The sequence below is a fragment of the Taurulus bubalis genome (assembly GCF_910589615.1).
Source record: "Taurulus bubalis genome assembly, chromosome: 1".
Taxonomy (NCBI): Eukaryota; Metazoa; Chordata; class Actinopteri; order Perciformes; family Cottidae; genus Taurulus; species Taurulus bubalis.
The window spans coordinates 38,728,617-38,752,690 of NC_136589.1; the positions used below are offsets into that span (position 1 = coordinate 38,728,617).

Genomic DNA, 24,074 nt, shown 5'->3' on the forward strand with positions numbered 1-24,074 from the left:
CCCATTAAAAAGTTAACTTTGCTTCTCTACTGCAGGAATTTGCCAAACACGATTCATATTGGATAACATCATTTTTTTTTATATGTCACAACATTCTGAATGTAGAACATTTGAAATCTCCTGCAAAGAGATCTTCATAAGAAAATGATCCAACAAAAAAAAAAAAATGTTGGTTAGAGTGGGTGTTATTTTATCTCCAGATGGACACAAGAGGACAAATTATCCAGGATATTCGAGTAAGGCTCCGCAGAAAACAACCAAATAAGCCTAACTGCTTCCATGTTGAGGAGGAGTGAAAAGTATCATATGCAGGAATTTAAAAATGCATATACTAATACAAAAACAATCCCTCTCAATCATGACTTATAGCCCACTAGAAGTGTGCGGTGGTTTCCACAGAGGCCCCTCAGAGAAATAATATGTCACATTTGTCGGTTGCGAACGTGCGTGTGCTGCTTCTTCTCTTTAATGTCCAATAACTCATAGTCATCGAGAGCCTCTCCATGTTTGGCTGTGCAGTAGCTCTCCCCGTCCTCGACTCGGGCCGAGGTGCTGCATTGCTCAGCGTGGGTATTATGCATCCAGAAGAATTTACAATGACTCATCAGCATACCAGTTAATTCACAACGTGCATCATACAATAGCTCGCTCAGTTCTCCCTGCAGTCAAGATGTGTTGTGAGATGCATGTACCAGAAAATATAAGCAACAAGCTGCGGAGTAACACTAATGAACACGATGAGGTCTGCCGACTACTCGCTGTCTATGGAATGTGAGAAACATATCCAATATACACCCCACAGCGATAGCATCTTCTAATTCATATTTTACGCAAACATCATTAACAGATATAGAAAGTGAATTAACTCATCTTTAAGAGTGACTGAAAGGTTAACAGTTCTCTGACATTTGATTTCACAAAGTGCATTGCTGTCAACAGACCTGTGTAGATGAGTTAGAGAGCAAATACTGTGCTGGATTATCCCATCTATAGAAAAAACACCAGACCAGTAGATCAGGCTCAGATAACCTCAGGTCAACCCGCCCTTAGGGGAACTCTATCCGATACCCTCTTTGTCAGAAATAAGGATGTCTAGTCCAGGACCAGCAGCAAACAAAGAGGTCGGGGCCAGCAGTCGGTGCAATACGGGGGCAATTATCTGCACAAAGGTTATAGAGATATTGAGAGGACGGAGTATTAAAAAAAAAAGTAGGCTACAATCCTAGAGAATGGTATAGATTGAATCTGCCATACAAGCGGTGTTAAGAGGCTTCCTAGTCTGCAAACTCACCCCCAACAACCCCAATTCCTGACCCCTGTCACAACATAGCGTCGATCTAATACCTTGTCCCTATACCGCCCCCATAAACCCAAACTCTCATTACATCCATATCCTCTGGGTTCTGCACCCAATAGACACCCATCAAGGTCAGGGTGGTGAAAATTCACACATCCAGAGGAATATCTCTCACTCTCTCTCACGCACACAAACGCACACACACACCACCTACTTGTGTTACATAACCTATGGTGCTGCCTACCCGTCCACCGCCAGATCTGCACTACGCTCAGCCACCGACGGAGATGCATCATCGTACGCTGCAAAAGTGTAACGAGGCACTGAGAAGCGAGGACCGGTCCACTGGGCTGCTGATGCTAAATGACCCATGTTTGTCTTCATGGTGTAAAACTCCCCCGAACATGACATCTGACAATCCATGAGGGTTGAGAGTATGGCCAAAAGGATTCGTTTGTAAAAATAATAAAAAGTGGACCACTAATCATACCCAAACTCTCGCTCGCCAGCACACTAAACGTAGGGTCCTATTTACTAAAAGCCCTATTGGCATGAAAAGACCAGAGGAAGTTTTGTTTTATTGTGTAAACAGACAAAATGTAGCTTTGAATTAGCTGGGGCCCACAGTAGCAGCCAATTTTTTTTCCAGGCAAAAGCCGAACTTCATGCCAGATTCTGACACAACCAAAAGATACCCTTTTTTTGGAGCGGAGGGTCTCTTGATGCCAAATATGTGAAAAGCCAAAATGTAGTAGTGTGAATATTCTCAGAGAGGCCCTACACAAACAAGAGCAATGAGAGTTGCCTCTCGCTTTAAACGGATGTACTTGTAACTGGACAGAGCCCTGCAAGTCAACAGCACGGCACAGCTAAACAAAAAAATTGCTGATGTAACAAATGTCCTGTAAACTTTAAGGACTTGCAAAATAGATACAAATGGCTCACTATGTTTTAACACAGCAGCAGGGTGCATCTCTAGACACCAGTTGGTCCAATTTCACAACAGAATGGGCCCAGGAGCACAACAAGCCTGAGATATACTGTGTGGCAGCACGAGTGTCATAATTCCTCCTTTTTAGCTGTACAGTATTTCATGCGAGGCCAGCAGTTGGTTCCAGTACGCTAACAAAAAACCGAGGGAGAGCTCATCTTCTGAGAGCGGCGTCAGGCTGCTGAATAGTGCACTTTTTACGCCAGACTCCTCAATGAGGGAAAATCTCATCATCCAAACCAGAGCTGATGCAGAGACGCTGCACTGACACAGACCTGAGCAAGACTTATAGCAGCTTGTATTAAAACGGGCACGACAGCGATATAGACGCTCAGTTTACAGCACTGTCTCCGATCAGAAACACTGCTTTAAGAAATAGGAAGGAAAAAAAAAGGACCAAATGGTGCTTGGCGAACGACGTAGCATTCTGGTAGCCTTTTATCTTCCAAATCTCCATAGTAACATCGCTCCTAACTGGCAAGTAATGATAATGCAACTCGTGTGAATTGTATTCACTTTTGCCTTTGTGTGCTTTTGGCCCTCTCGTGTCCCGCATTTCGTGGCCTGCTATCATTTTGGCTGAACCTTCCGATAAATGTGCCGTCTTGTTGGCAAGGGCTCCATAGAACAACTCTCAACATAGTTCTCCTCATGATTAATACATATGTATACAAATACTGCAGCAATGATGTCATTATTAAACTCCCTACATACAGAGATATTAGCCATTTTGCTTCTGGAGATGTGCGAACATGAAGGCCTTGTGTGCAATGATGAATTAAGACCCCTACAACCACAAGGGCCCAGTGCATTATGGGTAGGATTTCGGCTCACCACAGCTCATTATTTGCTTGCAAAATGGAAAGAAAATGTCTTCAGACTTTAAAATGTTCCACAGTTTAAAAGTATTATCTCATAAATAAGACAGGCAATTCACCACTGACCATAGACTCCATTAGGAAATTAGGTAGAGCAGCATTTCCCAAACTTTCTTTTCTAGGGGGTCCACTTTTTAAGACTGGCGAACCATCGTGACCCAATTCGCAACAGGCTTCTTCCATAAACCCTGAAAAGAGTGAGTTTCTGCATAAATAAACGTTCCTGGTTATTTTTACTGACATTTTTTTTTTTTTTTTGCATCACCTTGTATTATCTAATTAAAACAGCCATTTTCAGACTCAGCTTAATTGGCCATGTGTATGGACACATACATGGAATTTGACTCCGGTAACACGTTTCTCTCGTCGTACATATACATATTATAAACAAGATAAATATTAAAAAAAAGACAGAGCAGAACACATAAACTAAGCATTCAAACTCATTTTTATGCATGTGTGAAAAAATACAGAACATATCCACATGATAAATACTTTATAAATGAGACCAAATAAATGCATTAATTCAGAGGTGACAGGCCATCTCCCTTTCTTTTCATTTCCTCTCGTCAGTAAAACAAAACAGAATGTACGCCTTTCATGAAGTAGACAATTATCAGAACTACATTCAGACGCTCTCATGTGAGACAAAAGATGATGGAAGAAATTCTGCTAATCTATTTGCTGACCCTAATAAAGTCTCCTGCGACCCACCTGTGGGTCCCGACCCGGTCTTTGCGAGCGTCTGAACTAGAGCGTCGGAGCTCTCTGAATCACAGCAGGGAAACAAATACAAACTCAGACATGAAAAGACTGGACGGTATTTAGTGCCACAGGAAGTACGTCTTTACAGCTTGGAGCCGGCGTCCTGTGCTCAGATGTCGGGTCCAAAATGGGAACTGCGATTGTGTTCCTCGAGGGGTTGTTGTGCATGCAGTTCACATACCCCACCACTTGACATGTTCCTGGGTCACGGCCAGTGGGGATTCAGCAGTGGAACAGCTTTAGGTTATTCCAGTCGGCGGCGGGGAAGAGCAGGAAACGGGGGTATAAACAGTAAATAGGGGTCACATTACTCTTCCTCTCAAGTGATTCCCACAGAATAAAAACTCCACAACAAACCCTCCTCAGAGTTTAGTCCCGATTCACAAAGCAACACACCAAAAATATCCCCGCTTTTGTGGACAGTTGGTTTTAATATCGTCTCATCTATGACGTGGACTTTCCCACAATCTGCAACAACAAAAAACAACGGGGAAAAAAAAACAGCACCTGGCATGTTTCCTGAGTGAGTCCTTTGAAGGCAGCGAGCACAAGGCCAGAGGACGTGCCACAACACCAATAGGAATGTTGGACCTGGGTGATAACGCTCAGCTGGCACATGTTGAACAAGCTGCACTGACAATAGGGCCAACACAAGAAAAGTAGCGCCGACGACGACACTATTCTCGGCTATAAATATATACATTAAGTATATTTTAGTGTGAGAGCAAATGTCAAATTGCTGCATACACACATCTAGCCTTAACTACACACTAAGGCGAGAAATACGCATAATGAAGCCAAGTTCATATGTTATTTTTAAATAGATCTGAAGTGGCAGTAATACCATCAGATAAGGAGCGACGCGGTGCTGCAGCCCTTCGCTTCGACATGATTCATTCACGCGGTGGAACACCGACTTTTTTCTGAATAACTCCAGCAACCCTCATGCGGAAACAAACAAACTGGAGGCCCGTCCTTGAAGATTGACTGACGCAGAATAACTGTGACATGTCCCTGAGCTGTTCAGGGAATTACTGTTAATTTCCGCAGCCCTGAAAACTTTAAATAGTCGCAGTGTTCTCAATTCTATTTCTCTCCAAGAGCAGGAGTGACTGTCTTTACTTTAGTGCATGCAGCATTATGGCCTCACAAATTGTAGGCCACACTTCCTGTATCCGGCATTTTCCCCTTCAGTGAAGAAAATGTGCTCCCGAGGGCCAGAAAAGTCCCCGTGTGGGATTTATTTTCAAAAGGCATCCGAATTTATTTTCCTAGATAACTGGATTACTAATTCAAGATCCCTGCTTGTTCTTCTTTTTAAAAAAAAAAAAAACACTTCAGTTTGATTCTTTGTCCCAATTATCCATTTATCCCCAATTAGAAGAGATCTGAATCCTCACATAGGTAAGATTCCAGAGACAAGCGGCTCTCAGAAAGCCATTTTCATTCTCAGGACACTTCATTCTTCACCGTGATCCTCTATTCATCCCAAACCTGGATGAGGCCAGAATCTTCCCACAGTTAGTCACGGGACTGCTGGCAGGCTGAGGGGACTTGGAGGCATATGCGCCTTTCCATCTGTTGCTCACTCACTGCTTTCCAAACCCCTTCCTCTGTCGGCGGCCATCTGCTTCCAGCCCTACCCCACTGGCAGGAAACATGAGCCCTTCCACCGTAGGATATGAATGATGCACACAAAAATAAAATAAACAAGAGCCTATGGCAAATGTATTGACCGCTGTCTCGGCCGTAATAAATAAATAAAAAAACGTAATATATATATATATATATATAATAAATATTACAAAACAATACAACTTTAGATGTAGGACTGTAGCTAGATGACCGAATAATCATTCCAGTCTTTTATTTATGTATGTATGTATGTATGTATGTATGTATGTATGTATGTATGTATGTATGTATGTATGTATGTGTGTGTGTATGTGTGTGGCACTGTACCTCTATTAGCAGAAATGGAATATAATATTCATATTTATGTTTTGAGAGTATACAAATCACCCGGAACTAAGAAACGTGTCTTATTTAAATGTTTAGGTCCTAAAAGTTGTAAAATGCACTATTATCCCAAAACATCAAATTCTCACAATGCAGTGGATGAAAAAAATAATGATTAATTTTGCTTTTTAAAATGTTGTACTTAGACTGCATCAAAAGACTATGGTGGTGGTGGTGTCCATACTATGGTGAATATATACTGCATTTTGTATCATAACTTATCATAACAGAACACTTAATTATAAAAGTCACCTCCTCTCAATTGGTCGTTCTAGTTATAGCTAAATTCACAATGTGAGAAAGAGAATATCGACCATATTACATCACCATGTATCCCCAAAAACCCGAATCGGTTCTTCTTCCTCTCATCTAAATCTAACAAAGCTTCTGAAGGATGAACAACCACAGATCTATGTATGGTGGGGACAAGCACTCATCTCCTTTTCTGTATTGAAAACCCACTGATTCAAAATGAACTAAGCCCAGAAACTCAATGGCTCTTACCTTCAATAAAACACGAGATCAGAACTACTCCGCATTACCTATTTACAATGTCAGAACACGACAGAGACAAAACAACCTTCTACTTTCTGTACAGAAGAGATTAGGCTACTCTAAAATGTCCCTTTATTGAAAAAATAAAAAATAAAAACCAAACGAGCTCACCCCTGTCCCTCCACATTCAGAACCGAAGAACAAAAATTAGTTGTCCATCAATAGGAGAGAGAGAGCCTTTGTTCAATCGCACAATGGAGGACATTCTGGTGTTGAGGATAGCGTCACATTCAATAAGCCAATGCTACGGCACTTGCAGCTGAGAGGGGACAGCAGGGCCGAGGCAGAAATGGCACTCTGACCCCGCGGACCTCCCGGACCGAGGCTGTTTACGGCTCTCCGGTTCAGCTCATCTCTGCTGACCCACGGTCAAAAGTCGGGTGCCGCGTTAAAAAGGCATTTCAATGGGGATGGAATGAGCGTTCTCGAGCCGCAGACGAGGAACTTTATGGGCTCGTCACAAAGCAGGGAGTCTTTTGAGCGCGAGGCATGTGGGGGACCCTGTTATCTGGTGAGCATCTGCTCGGGGGGAAAGTCTGCTACTACTGCGCTCCCAAGAATAAACTTGTGACGTCGACGTGATGTGAAGTACTCACATCATGATACTCGCCATGCTCAACACAGATAGGGCTCCAGTTGCCCCAGATGCTACGGAGGGTCTGAAAACGTCTTCAAGCGAATGGGAAAATCAAAAAGAAGCTTATGCTTTTAAATCAATGGCCGCTTGAGCAAGTTGACAAGCGAGCTGCATGTGCATTTCAGGTGCTCGTATTAATCCACGTTACATCACATCAAAAAGGCTCAACTGAGAGCTTGACAGTGCTGTTGTAGACCTCTGAGACGTTCGATGCAGCAAAGAGGAGCTTCTTCCTGCTGACAGATACGTGATCATTCTCTTCCTTAGAAGTTGAGGGAACTGAAGTGAAATGAGTTTCTTCTGGGTAAGCTGTGGTTGTCTTAATTTTTACAAATATTCACTGGCAGCAAAACGGCAGATCCGAGAGGTCCATCAGTCTGAGATGCTTTACTTTACAGTGGCATCCCAAGTTTAATTCCACTTGTGTACTTCTAACACTTGGTTGATTTAAAAAGGAACGGTTAAACGATTTTGGAAATACAGTTATTGTGCCAAGACTTAGAGAAGACTGATACATCTCATCAGGAACAAAAACAATCTGTACTGGGCGAAAAGGATCTGCAATCGGTATCGACGGCAGAAAAACATGATCGGGGAATCTCTAAAAGTGATATTTGCTCCCTTTTGTATTTTGTGCCGAGTAGCTCTGAGACTCAAAACAGTAATACAATCAGAACTGTGAGTTTTATGAACCGTTGCACACCTAAACTTCCGGTTTCCCGTTTCAAAATAAAAGCCCTCGGCAGCATCTTTCTGTGGAGAGAATCCCTTCATTTGTTTACACAAGGCTTTTGTTCTGAAATAGTTGTGGGACCGTGTGGATTCTCGCTTACAAATGAGCACATATGTCTTAGCTTTTCTCCGCCTGACTAAAACAAGTATAAAACGACATTTATAATGAAATTAAACATTACGGCCGATGTAGAAAGAAGGGCTGGCAGCAGCAAAATCCGTCTGTGTGGACGCAACACGGTGAAAGACGCAGCAGTTCAGAATAAAGATGTTTAACGTTCCCTGAATACATTTCAGTTGCAGTGTTACAGATCAATCTCCAGAAAAATGAGAACACAATTAGTACCTACATATTTTCTAAAGATGGCAATTTTTAGTGTTTAACCTATGCTTTCTTTGTAACTCAGTATTTAGAACAGGCCATAGTTTCCTTTTCCACGCTTCACAGATGTATTTATGTAAGGCTTTATTTAGGCACAAGATCTACAACTAGTAAATACTTACCGAGCTCCTCTATAAACACCAGCATTCCACATTAACAGCAATTCATATTGACACGCCGCGTAAGCGACGCAGCTGGTGGTATTGACTGACATTTCTAACTCTATAACAGTTTCTAATCCATATTCACGGATACGGTTCTGAAATATAATGAGCACATTGTAGAGACTGCACTTGCCAGAAGTAGCAGCGGCATTTCCCCGACACAGATGGCCCACAGTGACAACTGTAAACCCAGTTCCTCAAACCAAATTCAACCCCCCACACACACACACACACACACACACACACACACACACACACACACACACACACACACACACACACACACACACACACACACACACACACACACACACACACACACACACCTCTAAACCGTTACAACTCAATAAAAAAAAAAATCATCACCTCAGTAAACCCGGCCTGTGAGGCCAGTGAAACCATTTTTTCATACATAACTTCTGCTGCATCATGACAGCGTGAGGCCAGTGAAACAGTGTGAATTAAGATAGTTCAGGGTTTTACATCTCAGCGGGGCATGAGGAAATAAATCCCGCTTCAGCAGCGCAATCGCCAAGAGAAAGATGCATTATCATCACTCTCTGCTTGTGATCAGCAGATGAGCACTCGGCCTCACTCTCCTTGGCAATTGACTGCGAGAGAGATGCAGTGCGTGGTGGCACACAATGCCTACAGAGAGCTGTGAGGGTTCAGTCTGTGCGCTTTCTGTATCTCTCTGTGTCGTCCCTACTGCTGTCTGAGTGCACACTGTCCCATTGTGCGGACGTATTGGTCCTTTCTTCACATCCCAAGCACCCCTCTTGAGTAGCAGTGGGTTTGGGCGACTGCCCTTGCTCTGACATTGGACTCTCTGTTGGAAATATGGAAGTCAGCGTGGGCTTTTGCAGTTTTTTCCCCTCGAAACACGGTTATTGCTCAAGATGCAAGATGACATGACAGCATACCATCATAAAGCTCACGACGGGCAGAAAAGGAAATCTCCTTGAAATACCCGCAGGTCAGAAATCACAACCGGCTGTTGAGAATTATGCGATGCCACGTTGAGGCCGAAAAGGCAGGAAGGAGACAAACGTGTACGTCATCCTGTCCAAATCGCTGACCGGCGTAGCTCTTCGCCCTTTGCTATAAACACAGACTGTAGGTGCTTTTGTCCTTTGTGTAACTGCATTCATCCACATATATTTTCAATTACCCACAGAACATCCTTGGAAAGCTAAAGAACATTATGCAAGCAACTTTGATAAGAACATGAATGATGGAAGCAATCAGATCTACCATTGAAAATAAACCCCAAAGAAAACTATTCCCAGGACACGGTCTTGTTAATGAAACGCTCCTCCACATTGACACGAATAGCTAAAAATATCACTGGAATCACAGTACAGACACCAACAGTACAGATACCATCTCTGCAGCTGTCTCCATATCTCAGTGATCTGGATTTTCCATGTACCATTTGCATACGCTCAAGTATTTATTCCCCCTAATATAAAATCCCTGACCAAATCCTGCCTCCAACAGTTTAGAGTCAGTTAAAAACACATATATAAATAATATTAGTTTGTTCCTCTGAATAAATCTGAATCTATCTGCTATTTCCAACTATTAATTATGCAGCAAGGACATGATATCTAATGCCTTTCCAGATGACTGTTGGGTATTCATTAGCCCGTCTATCTGCTAAGGGTCAGCTGTAATCCAGTCATGCACAGTACAGGTTGCGCAACACTTGCGATGTGCACGAACAGCTTTTCGTATTCTTATTTACGTCCTTTTATTTCTCCCGATGTCAATGTGGGACTCAACAGCATACTGGTTGAAGTTTAGCCTGCTATCAGGGGAGCACTGCTGTGGTGCAATCACCAATTAATATATTCTTCTTGGCAAACAGCTAAAAGAAAGTTGCAACAACCTTTCTGCAGCATTGTCAATGTCACGGTGAGGCTTAAAGATGGCCACCGGCAGGAAGACTGGCCAGTTTAATAGTGATGGTAGACAAGGGAATATCAAGAGAATAAACAGATAGGGTAGTTTATGGAAAAGGCGGAGCTACCACTCAGTAGTACATTCTATATGGAAACATATCTAATATGTAGATTTGTTATTTTTAAATTCATTTTTATGATTATTATATTAATTCTATCCTGAAGTGTATCGTCGTCACTATGTATAAATCTTTTCTGGGGAATCCTGCAGTTAGTGTAAGTCAATTCAAGGGCCCGACAAGTTCCAAAAACTACAGAATCTGATCCATCGTGCGACACAGTTACAGAGAGAGTCTAGGAGCCGGTGGCTCACGTGGAGAAGAAGCCCAGACATAGACTAAAAAGACAGTTTAACTGACGAAGCCATCAAAAAGCATTTGTTGGATTAGGCCAAATCGTTGTCCAGCGTGCTATTGACGAAGCACCAGGTTTCCACTCCAGCAACGCCGCCATCTAATCCGAGGGATTTTAGAGTAATTTTCGCATTATGGCAATGACGGTTCTCAGTCATTCAGGTCACAGATCATCGACATTTTTTACGACTGTGATTACCGGCAAGGCAAAGTGGGCAACTGGCCCAGGGCCTCTAAAAGTCCAAGGTTCACCGTGTGTCAGCTCCTTTTTGATTATTTGACTCTGCTTTGGGGAAATGATCCATAAAATGATCACAAGGCGTCATGGTAACTCCAGAGCCAGGTAGTATTCTAGTATGCCGGTTGGTTCCTGGACCAAAATATACTGAAGTGTGTGCTGTGTGACCTGCATCTGCACCTGGTGGGAAATTGGAGCCCAGAAACAGATGCTGCTTATTCGAGCCCCTGGGAGTATTTACGAATCATCTTCAAGAGTTCAATACTTGTCAACCACTTAGCACTATATTCGTATTCCCTGTTATACTCGCAGTTTATCGCCAATTACATGGCTGTCTAATGTAGATCAGCTTCCGTTACAAACGTTGCTTTAAAAAAGGACAAGAGAAGAGATGTTAGTTGCAAGTGCAGTATGAATTGGCACAGAAACCACGCAGCACCTTGAATTTCAATCAGTGCAAAATGGAAATATGTCAGGCCACACAAGAGTCTGAACGGCTCGTTGTCATTGTCACACAAAGATCTTATTAATCAACAAAACAACAGGGAAACCTTAGTAATAATGGAATTCATTTTGTAAGGGCCGTAATTTATATTCACTCCTTCTTCAGCATTTTCAGCTAAATGCATGAGCCACTGGTTCCTTAGCAACAGCCTCTGCAATGATGGAAGATTGAAGAGGAACAGACTCTGCGGTTCCACAGTGCAGGTGAAGACAAGTCGGGCAACAGCTCCTGTTGCAGCTCTTCAAAGCCTCTTGGACTTAGTTATTAAGACAACTGCATCTCATTTAACAGCATGAAGAGAAAAGCACCAGAACCCACATCAAAGCTAATGCAACGGGGATTTCTTTGTGAGAAGGACACCAAAATCTGTTGAGCCCGCTGACATCCCGTGTATGCTTAGAAATATCAATTCAACACCGCTCTTTATACACTTATCGTCAAAGCAGGTTAACAATGTGCAAATCAGATTCATAGATAAACAGTTACAGGGAGTATGCTTGGCATTTCTGCTCCCGGTTTTGTTTTTCAGCAGGGGATTTTTGCTTATGGGGTTAAACATTTCCCAGGTGGAGCATTTTGTAAACGCCTGCAGGTGTGCATGCGATGCCACAACCGGTTTGTGTTTTTATTCCCACGAATACCTGGCCAAATATAGATATTGTGACATTCCGTTGAGAGATTTGTCATCTCAAGCAGGAGGTGTTCGCATGCAACGCATGGGCTCTAATCTTTGTGCTAACGTTCCACGATGACACGGGGAAGAACTGTGAGGAAGATGTCCGGTTTCTGCACCTACAGAAGCTGCAGTGGACATTAATGCAGTCCATATGCCGTGTTTTGTAAACAATAAAATGAAGAAAAAAGAGCACACTAGTCTTCAGACATGACCGTAGCTAACTAGCTAACTTCCCTGGGGTTTTGGTAGGGCATTCTGGGAAAAGCAAATTCTGTAGCTGAAGTGGACAAGGAGAATGAATCCACAGTAAAAGTGACGTTCAACACCACAAAAATAATCCTCTAGAATGCTTTTTAAATGTATGTCAGATTAAGAACACATTAGAATTAGCATTTAAATTGATTTGAGAATGAAGCAAGCAATTAAAGTTATGTTTTTAAGTGCATATAAGGATAACTCATAAAAGCCTCCAGTGTTGTTCCATCAAGATACTGAATAAAGACATGCCTTCATTGAAAAGAAATTATGCAACAATCCTAGAGGCATCAGAAACAAACTGAGACAGCATAGGCCCACCAGTGGATTACTTATTTTCATGAGGATGGCTTTCATTTTCCTTTATCTGATCTGTCCCAAATCTATGAACACGGCAAGACATTTAAATCAAAATAGATGATCCAAAAATATAACTTCTCAAACCGCAAAACAAAAAAGTACAAAATATGTCTCTGTCGGCTGTGTGATTGACAGGTAGCATCCTAGAATATCCTAAAGCCGGTTCAGTATTGACTGCATATTTTAATTTCCCAGGTAAATATTGTAAAGATCATCTCTGACAATCGGTTGATAACCTTGACATTTTGTTAGGTCAGGTCACCAATCTACATTAAAAAAAGAACATATATCAATATATGTCAATATCTTTGTTAAAGGTGCATTAAAAGGGACAGTTTATCCAAACATTTAAAGTAGTGCTATGTATCAATCTACATTGTTTTGGTACGAGAGGCCTTGCTTTGTAGATATTGGCCGTAGAGATGTCGGCCTTCTCTCAAATATTGTGCTATAATTCACAGACCTTGTTGTGATAGTTTCAGGTGAGACAGATAGAGTGCCATCTAGACCCATTATGGAGAGAAGACAGACATGTCTGTGGAAGATCTCTCCAACACTAAGCAACTCACACCAAAACAATCTAGATTGATAAATAGCACTTAGTGTAAGAGGAAAAGTATGCATTTTTGAATTTGGGATGAACTGTCCCTTTAAATATTTATCTTTTTTAACACTCAATAGCATGTTCCATGAATCTTTGCCATTGGCACACTGTCAACTCCAAAGGGCAACTGTAAATGTTTGTTTATGATGATCAAGTTGTACTGCCCACTGCAGAAATACTAAAGGATCGCACTGTTAAAAAGATGTCCCCACATTTAATAACTCACTCTTTCACTGTCAACTCATATTTCTGCTAGTGTATTCTAAAGGATTGCTGCTTTCAAGATAAACTGCCACTCGAGATCTAAATGAGGGCAATGCTCCCAAAGACAGTAGATGGAAGCAGTGGCGCAAACGTGTACATTCAGACAGTTGCTGTAACACTCCTCCAAACCCCCGCCTGCATGACTTTGATGGACAGTACACTGACTGACTGCTGTGTCACACAGCCAATGACTGGATACATGGGCGGGTGAGGAGCAGATAAGGAACTGCAACCATCATTTAAAGACGGTCACATCTGACAGTGCATCACTTGGATCTGACATGCCGCGGTAGCTGGTTTACAGCCACTGTGCTCCTCCTCTGGTCAGCTTACACCACTTGGACTTGATTTCCTGTGTGTGTGTGAAGAATACGCTCGCAAAGTGGCTTTATAAACACAACAAAAGATGTCCATCGTGGCGGTTTTCGTGGTGCACACACCCGTGCATGTGCCTCTGCATTGTCCAAAGCAATCATTAGTTTCATGCAACATGTGCCTTATAGGATTGGCCGCTTCTGCTACACACTGAGGTTCAGAATGAAAATACGGCCACGCTGTTGTGCATGAGAAGTGAAAACAAGTGTTCCCTTTAGGAAAATGCCATTTAAAAAAAAAGAAGCAGAAACATGTTTGCAGAGCTCATTACAATCGCAGGGTGCTGCAACTTGTGAGTGCCTTGTATTAACACTGCAGTGTCTGGGGGGCAATTCCCTCCCGGAGCAGGACTATGGGAGCAGGACTATGGGATCGGCTACGCCCCCAACCTCCGACCTCAAAGTGTGATTGTTGACACTGCTTTGCGCCCATAACAATGTGACCCCCCCCCCACCCCACCACCACCACAACCTTTAAAAACAGACACACACACACACACCCCTCCATCCCCCAACCCTCAATGAATGAGCAGCACCAAAAACCAGTGTGATTCCCCCAAAACCCTTTACTCACCTTCGATGGAGATTACGTGCTCTCGGATCTGGTTCTGCAGGGCCAGGTCGTCGATGCGCTCGATCAGGTCGTAGATGGCGTAAATGTTCGGGTGGACCGACTCGAACCGGTGGATCTCCGCCCGGATGGCCGCAGAGTTGGACAAAACAAACTGCGAGCTCGCAGAGCCGGGTTGGGCAGCCTGGCCCGAGACTGTGCCCGAACCGAACTGGCCGCCCCCGGAGCTCGCGGACGATCCGGATCCGAACTGGGACGGGATGGACTGGGGCACTGGGACGGGGACCGGCGCCGGGACCGTTCCTGGAGTGGGCATGGCTGGCTGAGACTGCTGCGAGAGACCGGACCCTGGGACGCCCGACTGAAAATTCATCTTGGGGTTGGGTTTTTATTTGAAGGGAAGGGGAGGGGGGGCGGAGGGGGAGAGAGAGAGAGAGACTAACTCTTTACTCGTTTTTTTTTTTTTTTTACAACGGCAACACAAATATGCAGACTAGAATTTGTGATTCCGAGCGACGCGAACAAAAGAAGTGTCCGCGCGTACTGATGGCGTGGAAGGAAAAAAAAACGATCGGCACAGACGCATCAATAGTTGATCGCCAATTGCAACAAAACGCGACTCGTGTTCATATTATTAAAAAAAAAAACTTGACTTGTGATTAATTTCCCCCCTCACCCCTCACCCCCCGTTATTGGCCAGATCTGTCCAGGGCCCCTTCAAAGTCTTACGAACCCGCAATGCCTCTTCTAACCACTCCTTTCCTGGGCTGCCCCGCTTGCTGCCGGTCAAACCCGTTTTCCTTCAGCCTGCTGCGTCCTGGAGGAGACAATGGGCTTCACACACACGGAGCCCTGGTCCGCTGCCGTCAATGCGTTGTTTCTGCGCTGCTGCAAATGAAATCCCGTTTAGTCCTCTATTTGGTCCAAGTGGTCCCTGCCCAGCGCCCTCCTCCTCCGCATGCTGAAACGTCACCCAACGCGTAATTGTACTTGAGGATGGGGGAGGGTGTGATTGGAGTTGGTGGAGGAGAGGGGGGGGGGGGGGGGGGCGATCGCAACGTGAACATCATTATAATAACCTACCTGACAGTTGTGCAACCGAGAAAAAAGAAAACCAACACATGTTTTATTTATTTTTAAACTGGCGACTGCAAGATACACAAGTAGATACAGCTATGTCATTCGGAATATCACCAGTTGTTGTTACTGTCTCCATTAAAACAAAAGCCACAAGCAATTCTACCACAATTGGGCCCTTTCACGTGTGCGTGGACGCGCACGTGGACGCGCAGGCAAGCACAATTCGGTCTTTTGAGGAATTTATTTCCCCCCCAGTATCAATAATGACGAATGGTCATACCCTTATGACTCTGAAACACTGAAAATATGTCCAACTTTATATCTATTGTGGGTGTATTTATATGGTTGCTAGAGCTTCTGTGGTCCCATCTCTTTAACACACACATACATGTGTATTATGCAATAAATAATAGTCATGATGAGTAACAGTTTCGATTTAGCAAACCACACATGCAGTGATACCGTCCACACACCCTGATGTCACAGCAGACCAACTTTCTCCACCAAATGTCCCCGCATGTTTAAAAGGGCCTTTACATTAAGGAATCTCACGAGAAGGGGTGTGATATATGGATCATAATCGATATTCCTTCACACACAAAAGGAAGACACGGAGCCACCTGCTGGTTTGAATGCGCGTTACAACAACAGCTGTTCAAGGCCAGAAGACTGTCCGAGTCAGTCAAAGTTGAGCTGCTGATGCAGCAGTGTTTTGATGCAGATCCAAAAAACATGAATGTAATTATTATTAGTTAGTCTGTAACATGGCATACTCTCAGGGAAAGTGTCTCCACTTTTTGATACAGAAAAAAAGACTGTGCCTAGATTAAAAAAAGTTTTATGTAATAAAAATGTTCCAATTATAATTCAGGGGAGAAAAAGTATTATAGTGTGTGAACCCTTCAGGCAGCCCGAGGCTCTTTTCTCTCACATTAATAATACAGAGTGCAATAGCTATGTCTTCTTCTTCTTCTTCTTCTTCTTCTTCTTCTTCTTCTTCTTCTTCTTCTTCTTCTTCTTCTTCTTCTTCTTCTTCCCAGAATGTGTAAGCGCAGCTTTAATCATGCAGATAATTCCAAAAACACTCATTTTATCATATTTGTTCTGTATTTTCAAACGGCAAAATAAAGTGCCAACAGTTTCTAATGCATTTTTTCTCCCTTTCCTGTGTATGTTTATCTACTTCTGTTTATCTAATGCATTACGTAACCAAACCTGTTGTGGCGACGGGGATGAGAATGCACATGTCTGAACAGCTGCAATGTGACACATACCATTTTATTCTTTATGCAGCAGCACAGTGTCTAAGAAATTATACATTCAGCAGCAAGAACAACCTGCTGTTTTGAGGATTACGCTCATTAGTTGAGTTCATCACAATTTAATGACCCATGTTGTATTTTGTGCTTCTGCGTGTGATGAGAGAGATCAAATCAAATCTCCAGAGGTCACCGTGACAAAGCTGTTTTAATACATCACACATATGACACATATGCCTCTCTTTATGTAACAAATAAGCACTTCTGCAACATACTGCTCACCTTGTGCTGTGCATATTATCTTCAGCCTTCTGCCTCCATCTGTTGACCAGATTTGGAACTCCCCCCACCCCCGACCCCCTTTGCAAACACAATACCACACTCATCCTGTTGCGCTCCATCAGGGCCTGAAGGTGATCTCTACTGATATTTAAAAAGCAGCAGGAAGCTACAAGTTGAATCTGGTAGATGTCAAAATAACTTGCGATAACGCGACGTATCTGATTATCTTGCAGCGTGTTGGCCTCACACAGTGTCATGCTCGGTGCAGTCACATGGATTATTAAGTTACTTCTCAGTATGTATTGGCACATGATCATGTTGGCACTGCTGTTGTGTGTTCTGTAATGAGGGATGTGACACAAGATGTGCCTGGAGGCTCTCCCTTTTTTTGGCAAATGGCCGACCGAACACATTATAACAGTAACTAGACTGTACGACATGTAATCTGAGCCATTTCTACCAGGTTTATACATATACATGTAGGATATCCAGCATTTATTCAAAGAGAGTTGAGTTGTCTAACTAGGTTCTCAGACATTGTATTTGAATACACATTGTGTCGTTTACAAGTAAAAGTGCAATTATACACAAACAGAAAGAAAAAGAGTGAGAAGACTGTGCAATTACAATAAACACTTCATCTTTTTCTTTTTGCTTGAATAAATGTAATTATCTGAAATTAGTTACATTTAAGTTCAAGTCTGTTTCACTGAACTACAACATGACCTTATAGTTATTCAAGCATTATATCTCCCAACTGACTTGTTAAGTATCTTCCTCCGAATGATCCGTGCAGGCTTCAGAGAGCCGCCCCAGGACACTGGAATTCTCCATGAATATCAGAGCAGTCGAGTTTCATTGACACCCAGTGAGACAAAATGAGACAGAGCCAACATTTATGAAGCCTGTCTGAATTATTGATTCTCCTTTTTGCTTGCAGAGGACTGAACCTGAATTTCTGGCTGTTTTTTCCCCGATTTTACAAACCCTTGTGGCCAAAACCTGCACACGGGTCTTTACAAAGGCCCCACTATTAAACACCCCCGATCACACAGCTTTACTGAAGACTAGATGGAGAGCCAGTGTCACTCTTGTAAATGTACCCATCAACCTCAGATGACCCCACAGAATCATCCTCTGGCAATATGTGCCATACACACTGAACGAAGTCACGGTGCATTGCTGTTGATCAGAAAATAAACCCGTAGTTGCATAAAAGAGAGCTGACATTCAAACAACGCTCAGAAGACTTCTCGTACTCCCAACCTGAGCTCAGTCATCCGAATAATTCAAGTATTTGTGATGTATTGGAACAGAACCGGCAGTGATGTTGTGCCAGCTGACAAGAAAATACACATAAATCCATATAAATATGCAGCTGTGGCTCCCTACCTGTCACTTGACCTCTATTTTGTCATGAAGTGATGCCCGTACTCCCAGTAATCATACATATATTATCTTTTCCTCTCATCTGTGCCTCATTTATTACTTGGAAATATGTGGGAAGACATGTAATACAATTGAGGCAACTGAATTTGTTGCATAACGACAATAGATTATTATTATTGACTATAAGTCAAACAACTCTCCCTGTTGGAAACACCATACACTGACTTTCCCATCATTCATTTCCTGTCTGCGTTAGTTTCTGTCGTGGCGCTCGTCTCTCATTCCATTTGAAGTTTTCGGAAGTCTCTCACAGCCGCTTGTAATTTTCTTTAATGTGACAATAATTACTCGGCTGTGTATGTAATTGTGTGTTTAAATTGGTTTTGGATGTCTGCGCTCGTACACCGTATGTCTCGATGTCCACAAATTAAAATAAATACAGGATTTAATGTTACTTTTGCACTTGTGTACACAGCGTATTACAGCCGAGGCTCAATTTATTTTTACAGACCGCAATTCTGTAGCTTCTTCTGTTCAAAGTGGTCATTAAAGTCTGTAGGAACAAAACCCCTGAATATGCACCGTGTCTCTTACATCCAATAGGTATTTCACACAGGGTGGAAAACAATTAATCAAAAGACAATTACATAACACAAACATCATAAACCTGTCAAACATGCATTTATGAGAGCGAAGGTCGTGGTTGCTTAGTAAAGGAAAAAAAAATGTTGATTCCTCAGGGCGAACTTGCATAAGAAGCATGATCTCATGGGCAAACTGAACTGACTGCAGATGGAAGAGATGAGTCCCTATTAATTCTCTTTCATATTGAGGCCCTCTAGCGTGCCATTCAGACACCTCGGCTTAAACTACCATCTAAGGATGTGTAACCGGTGCAGAACAGAGAGCCACAGGCCTCCTTGCAGGTTTCAGATAGCTGTGACCTCGCTGGCTGGTTGTGAAGAGCTCCTCTCGCTCTTTAGCTATTGCTCAGGTTCAGGTTATTAAACCATTTCAAACACACTGAACCAATGAAACAAGGCCACCCTCATACCATTCACTTTAAGGAGTGTCTTTTCAGCAAGGCCATTTCAGAACTGGTTTTCTTTCCACTTCCAAGATATATTTAGTGTCTGATGACAGCCGGCCTGGGAACAAGTAATATACAGCATATTGATATATCGATATTGATGTGTTGTCAGGGGTTTGAAGTGACTCAACAACGTCATGTTGTTCTTTATAAGAAGAACAGGTTTTGTCGAAGCGCCTAACAAGCTCACACAGGTGTTTTGAAACTCAACACAGTTCACAACCGATTCTAAAGCGTCAACAATGAGCTGAGGGGAAATTTCACGGACTATTGGACTCTATAACAAAAGCAGTATATCCTTATCTTCAAGAGCAAAATGAAAACAAGACATTTAGTCGTGACACATTTACAAAAGCACTTTCCATACTACCACAGTCTCACATACATATCTCAGGATATTCCTATGTGCTTGCTGCAATGCTGTGTTAATGGGGTCACTTTTGGGCATCTGAAGATCCTGAACTGAATGTGAAGTTAAAGTAGTTGATTTTGAATTTCTATCTGCATGAAAACAATAGAATTATGCTTTGAGTTTTGCATTGTTTGGGGATATTCAATGGAGGATAACTGTAATACTGCAGGTAACACTATCGTGATAGAGCCTGATAGAGCCACTGATGAAAGTATAATATTCATATATTTGCCATTTACAAATTGGATGTCTGTGGCAGCATTCACGGAAAAATAAATACCGTTTTTCTCCATACACAACTCGGGGGAAAAATGCATGTTAGTATAGAATTTCAGGCTCCAGACTGCAAAAGTCCTATATTTTAGTTTTCACTCAAACATAAATTCTAATTAAACCCGGACTGAACCTAAGGATTGGCACTACAGATTTGATAAAAGCGTGACCACGACATGTTTGAATACTGGACCTGTAGGTAGAAAACAATGAGGTCATTATAACCCCAGAGTTGTTGTTTGGGGTCCTGGAAACTTGTACTTATTATTGTTTTGTTTCCTACATATGTAATGACTTCTGTTAATGGCTTACTAACATGATTTAAAGCCTAATTATTTCAGAAAACGATGCCTTACTTCTGTTTGGTGTTTGTTTCTGTAGTTGGAGTTTTATAAGAGTTTAAACGGTTTAATTTTGAAAAACAACCTATTTTTAGGCCTCTGCTCGAAAATTGCGTACCCAAACTAAAAAGGGTGTATCTCTGCAACCACTAGCTATTTGAATAATTTTGGTGTTATAATACAAGTCTACACATTTTTTGTAGATTTTGTAAATTATCAGATGTGTAAATATCAGTCTATATGTTACTGGTTAAGAGTAAATGAAGATGACACACAGCAAAAATGAATAGGTTTCAGGTTAGCCTAGAAAGAAATCTCTTTTAGGATGATTATTTCTTCAATCCCATATGGAAATTATTTTTTTATTTGGAGCTCAATATGAGTGTTAGTGAACAGCACAATGTGATCCTCGCAAAGAGCTGTTTCCTATTTACACTGTTGGACTGCTGCTCATGTTACAACATGAGGTTATTTTCCAGGGGTTATTGTGACCTCTTGTACAGTGACTTTGTGTACTCGCAAATATGAGACTTGTTTTTGCAAGATAATGGTGTGAGGGGTAATAAGAAGAGAAAGAAAAAGGAAACATGCATTTGATTCCATTTGATGTGTTTGTTTTATTTGATGATTGTGCTCCAGTGACCTCTAGGGGGAGTTTGTATTATAGACTGTTAAAATGATTAAAGGGCAATTCACCTAAATGTCAATTAATAAATAGACAGAATTGTAACAGAAATGATCGTGCAGTTAGTTTGGGGATTTTAGAGTTTGCCAAACACAAACCATACCCTCTCAATAAAATTTATTCTTCACACTCGTAATGTACAGGTAATAGAGCTAAGCATCATTGTAATCATCCGAATCATTGTTCATTTTAATTTATGATATACTTATTTATAATGTACAGAGATTACAATCCCTGCAAGTACACATTCAATTCAGCACTAAAGACATTGGGGAGTAATTTATCTAATTGATATTTGGGTTTAAAAGCATTCAAGTAGGGATATAAAAATATCTGTAATAATGAAGGCACAACATACACAAAAATGTGGATGAAACTGTATTGATCGTTTGTTTGGGTTGATTTCAAAGCTTTCTGGTTGCATTAGTGTCCCTACCTTTGAGTTTTTTTTCAGATTAACCAAAGTAAATTAAAATGAGTTGCTGTAACTTTGAAAGGGTGTTTTTTATATATATGTATTTTTTGAAAGTTAACAAAATATTCCCTTTCTGCAGCTTTTGTGTCTTAAATCACAAACATTATGCCTAGTAGAGGAATATATGAGACAATGAAACGTTTCAGTTTAATAAAATACCTCTAGAGCAAGCGACAACCACCAAACTACCTCCTCTCTGCAGCAAAATAGATTCATCCACACACTGCAGACTTACATTAACCACACCCCTTCTCATGTTGCAGCAAAACACTCGACGTCGTTTTTTTTTCTGCTATTTTCCCAGAATACACCTGGAAAAGTACAGTGACGAACGAATATACTGATGGGAAATTCGATACTTTTCTAAGAGCTGAGTCTTTTGAACCTATTCACTGGGATGGACATTTTTATTTGTTGATTTACTGTATTGATCCCAGTAGGTTTATATAGCATCCGTGCAACAACAACAACAAAAAAAAGAATAAAACAGTATAAATAAAAACATAGAGAATGTCTAATATAGATTGTATATTGTATATTGTAGTTCATGCTTTTGAGAGATTGTTAATAAGGACTTGATTTAAAACTGGAAGTTATGTTATGGCTAGCCAAAAGAATACATGAGTAAATAAAGGAATATTTTTTAATTAAATAAATATCTGCATTGACTAATGTTTACATGTATCCTTAACGAAGGTGCGGAATGAAGCAGAACAGTTAAGATTAACAATTTTGTTTATGAGCTAACATTACATCCAAATCTAAAAATGAAGAAATTAAGACGTGTACTTGACAAAGCCATTTAGATATTTAGTTCCCCATAGTCTTTATATTTGATGTACCCCACTAAAATAATGAAATACATAAAGTATGCATTGCTATGTGAATCCAGCTGAAAAGGTACATCATTTAACTTTCAAAAATAATAAAAAAAACAGTCGTCTATGTCAGCCTAGCTTGCAAAAACAACTGCTAAATTGTCTTTCAGTTGGATTCCAATTGACCGGATCGTTTATGGACTACGCATGAGCAGATGACAACAACAAAACAGCCTAAGAGGGTGTTAGCGTAGTTAGCTAACGGCACTTGAGATAAACAACTGGTGGTTTCGTCCGGCGTGTCACACCTTCACGGATGAACCAACATTATACATTTATCTTTTTTTCGCCAGATATATGTTTTAATCTGTGTGACCATGGTTCCTAGTTATCACAGTATAGCTCACGTTAGCTAGATGGCTCGCTAGGCTAGCTCTATGTCTGCCAAGCTAAAACTGGTTAGCTAGCTAGCGCGGTTGCTACTAGCTCGTCGGCTAGCTAGCTCGAACAGTCGAGGTGGAGACCAATAACAGGGAGATGCGAGCGAAGTGAGGTGAGGCCAATGCATGCGTTTATTTTATTCATGTAATGTGGAATCTCGTCATTACACCAATATATGTCTGAACAGATGCTGCTGGCTTTTTGGGGTTGGATAATCTCACTACGTTGGTCAAATTCATCGACGTTATGAACGTCTGTCCAGACAGCTGTCCAGACAGCTGTGTTAGCTGAGAGTCAGTCAACGGGTTGTTATTGAGCAGCTAGCTAACTAGCTCGCCAGCAATTCCTGGTGGCCCCTTCTTCGCCACTGTAACCACGAAGAACTGGAGGCCTCGAGGGTTAAGTGCCCTCAGTTCGTTAACCAGAAACAGCCGTGAGTTTTTCGGGAAACCTCGTAATGATTTGAGGCCCGCAAACGGTTACATCTTCACAGTCTGTGGTAGAAACTTGGCTGGTAAACATCAACAGTAAACATGTAGTGGTTTGTTAGCGCCGCTCTGTTTTATTATATATTTCATTTGGTTATTTTGTTATCTGAGTTAAACGTCAGCAAATGTGAACTGTCCACTTCTTCAGACAGTTTTGAAAGTTTGCCTTTGTTTTACATCAGACCAACATGTAATGGCTCATCCTGCATATCATTAAGACAGCGTCCAGTAACCACGGTGTGGTGAGCTAGTGAGCTAGTTATGCAGTAGACAGGAAGTTGCCCGTGCCTTACATGATGGGGTAGAAGAGGATGATACGTTGACCATTTGTTAAAGCCTGTGATAAAGGATCTTATGATCCAGACTCTAATACTAATACCCTTACATATGATTATACATGTTCATCAAGTAGCTTTATTGTGGTTTGTGTAAATGGCAGTATCCCCTCTCACAAATA

The 24,074-nt window shown here is 41.7% G+C and overlaps 1 protein-coding gene across 2 annotated transcripts in view; it reads right to left on the reverse strand.

Annotated features, from left to right (window-relative positions):
• The window catches only part of agap3 (ArfGAP with GTPase domain, ankyrin repeat and PH domain 3), a gene marked incomplete at its 5' end in the record, with an annotated part of 109,259 nt that extends 94,302 nt beyond the window's left edge, over positions 1 to 14,957 (reverse strand). For both annotated transcript variants that reach the window (XM_079230858.1, XM_079230857.1), the window contains one exon: positions 14,588 to 14,957. In XM_079230858.1, the coding sequence (XP_079086984.1) occupies positions 14,588 to 14,957 (370 nt within the window). The remainder of the gene's footprint in view (positions 1 to 14,587) is intronic.
• Positions 14,958 to 24,074: the final 9,117 nt, after the last annotated feature.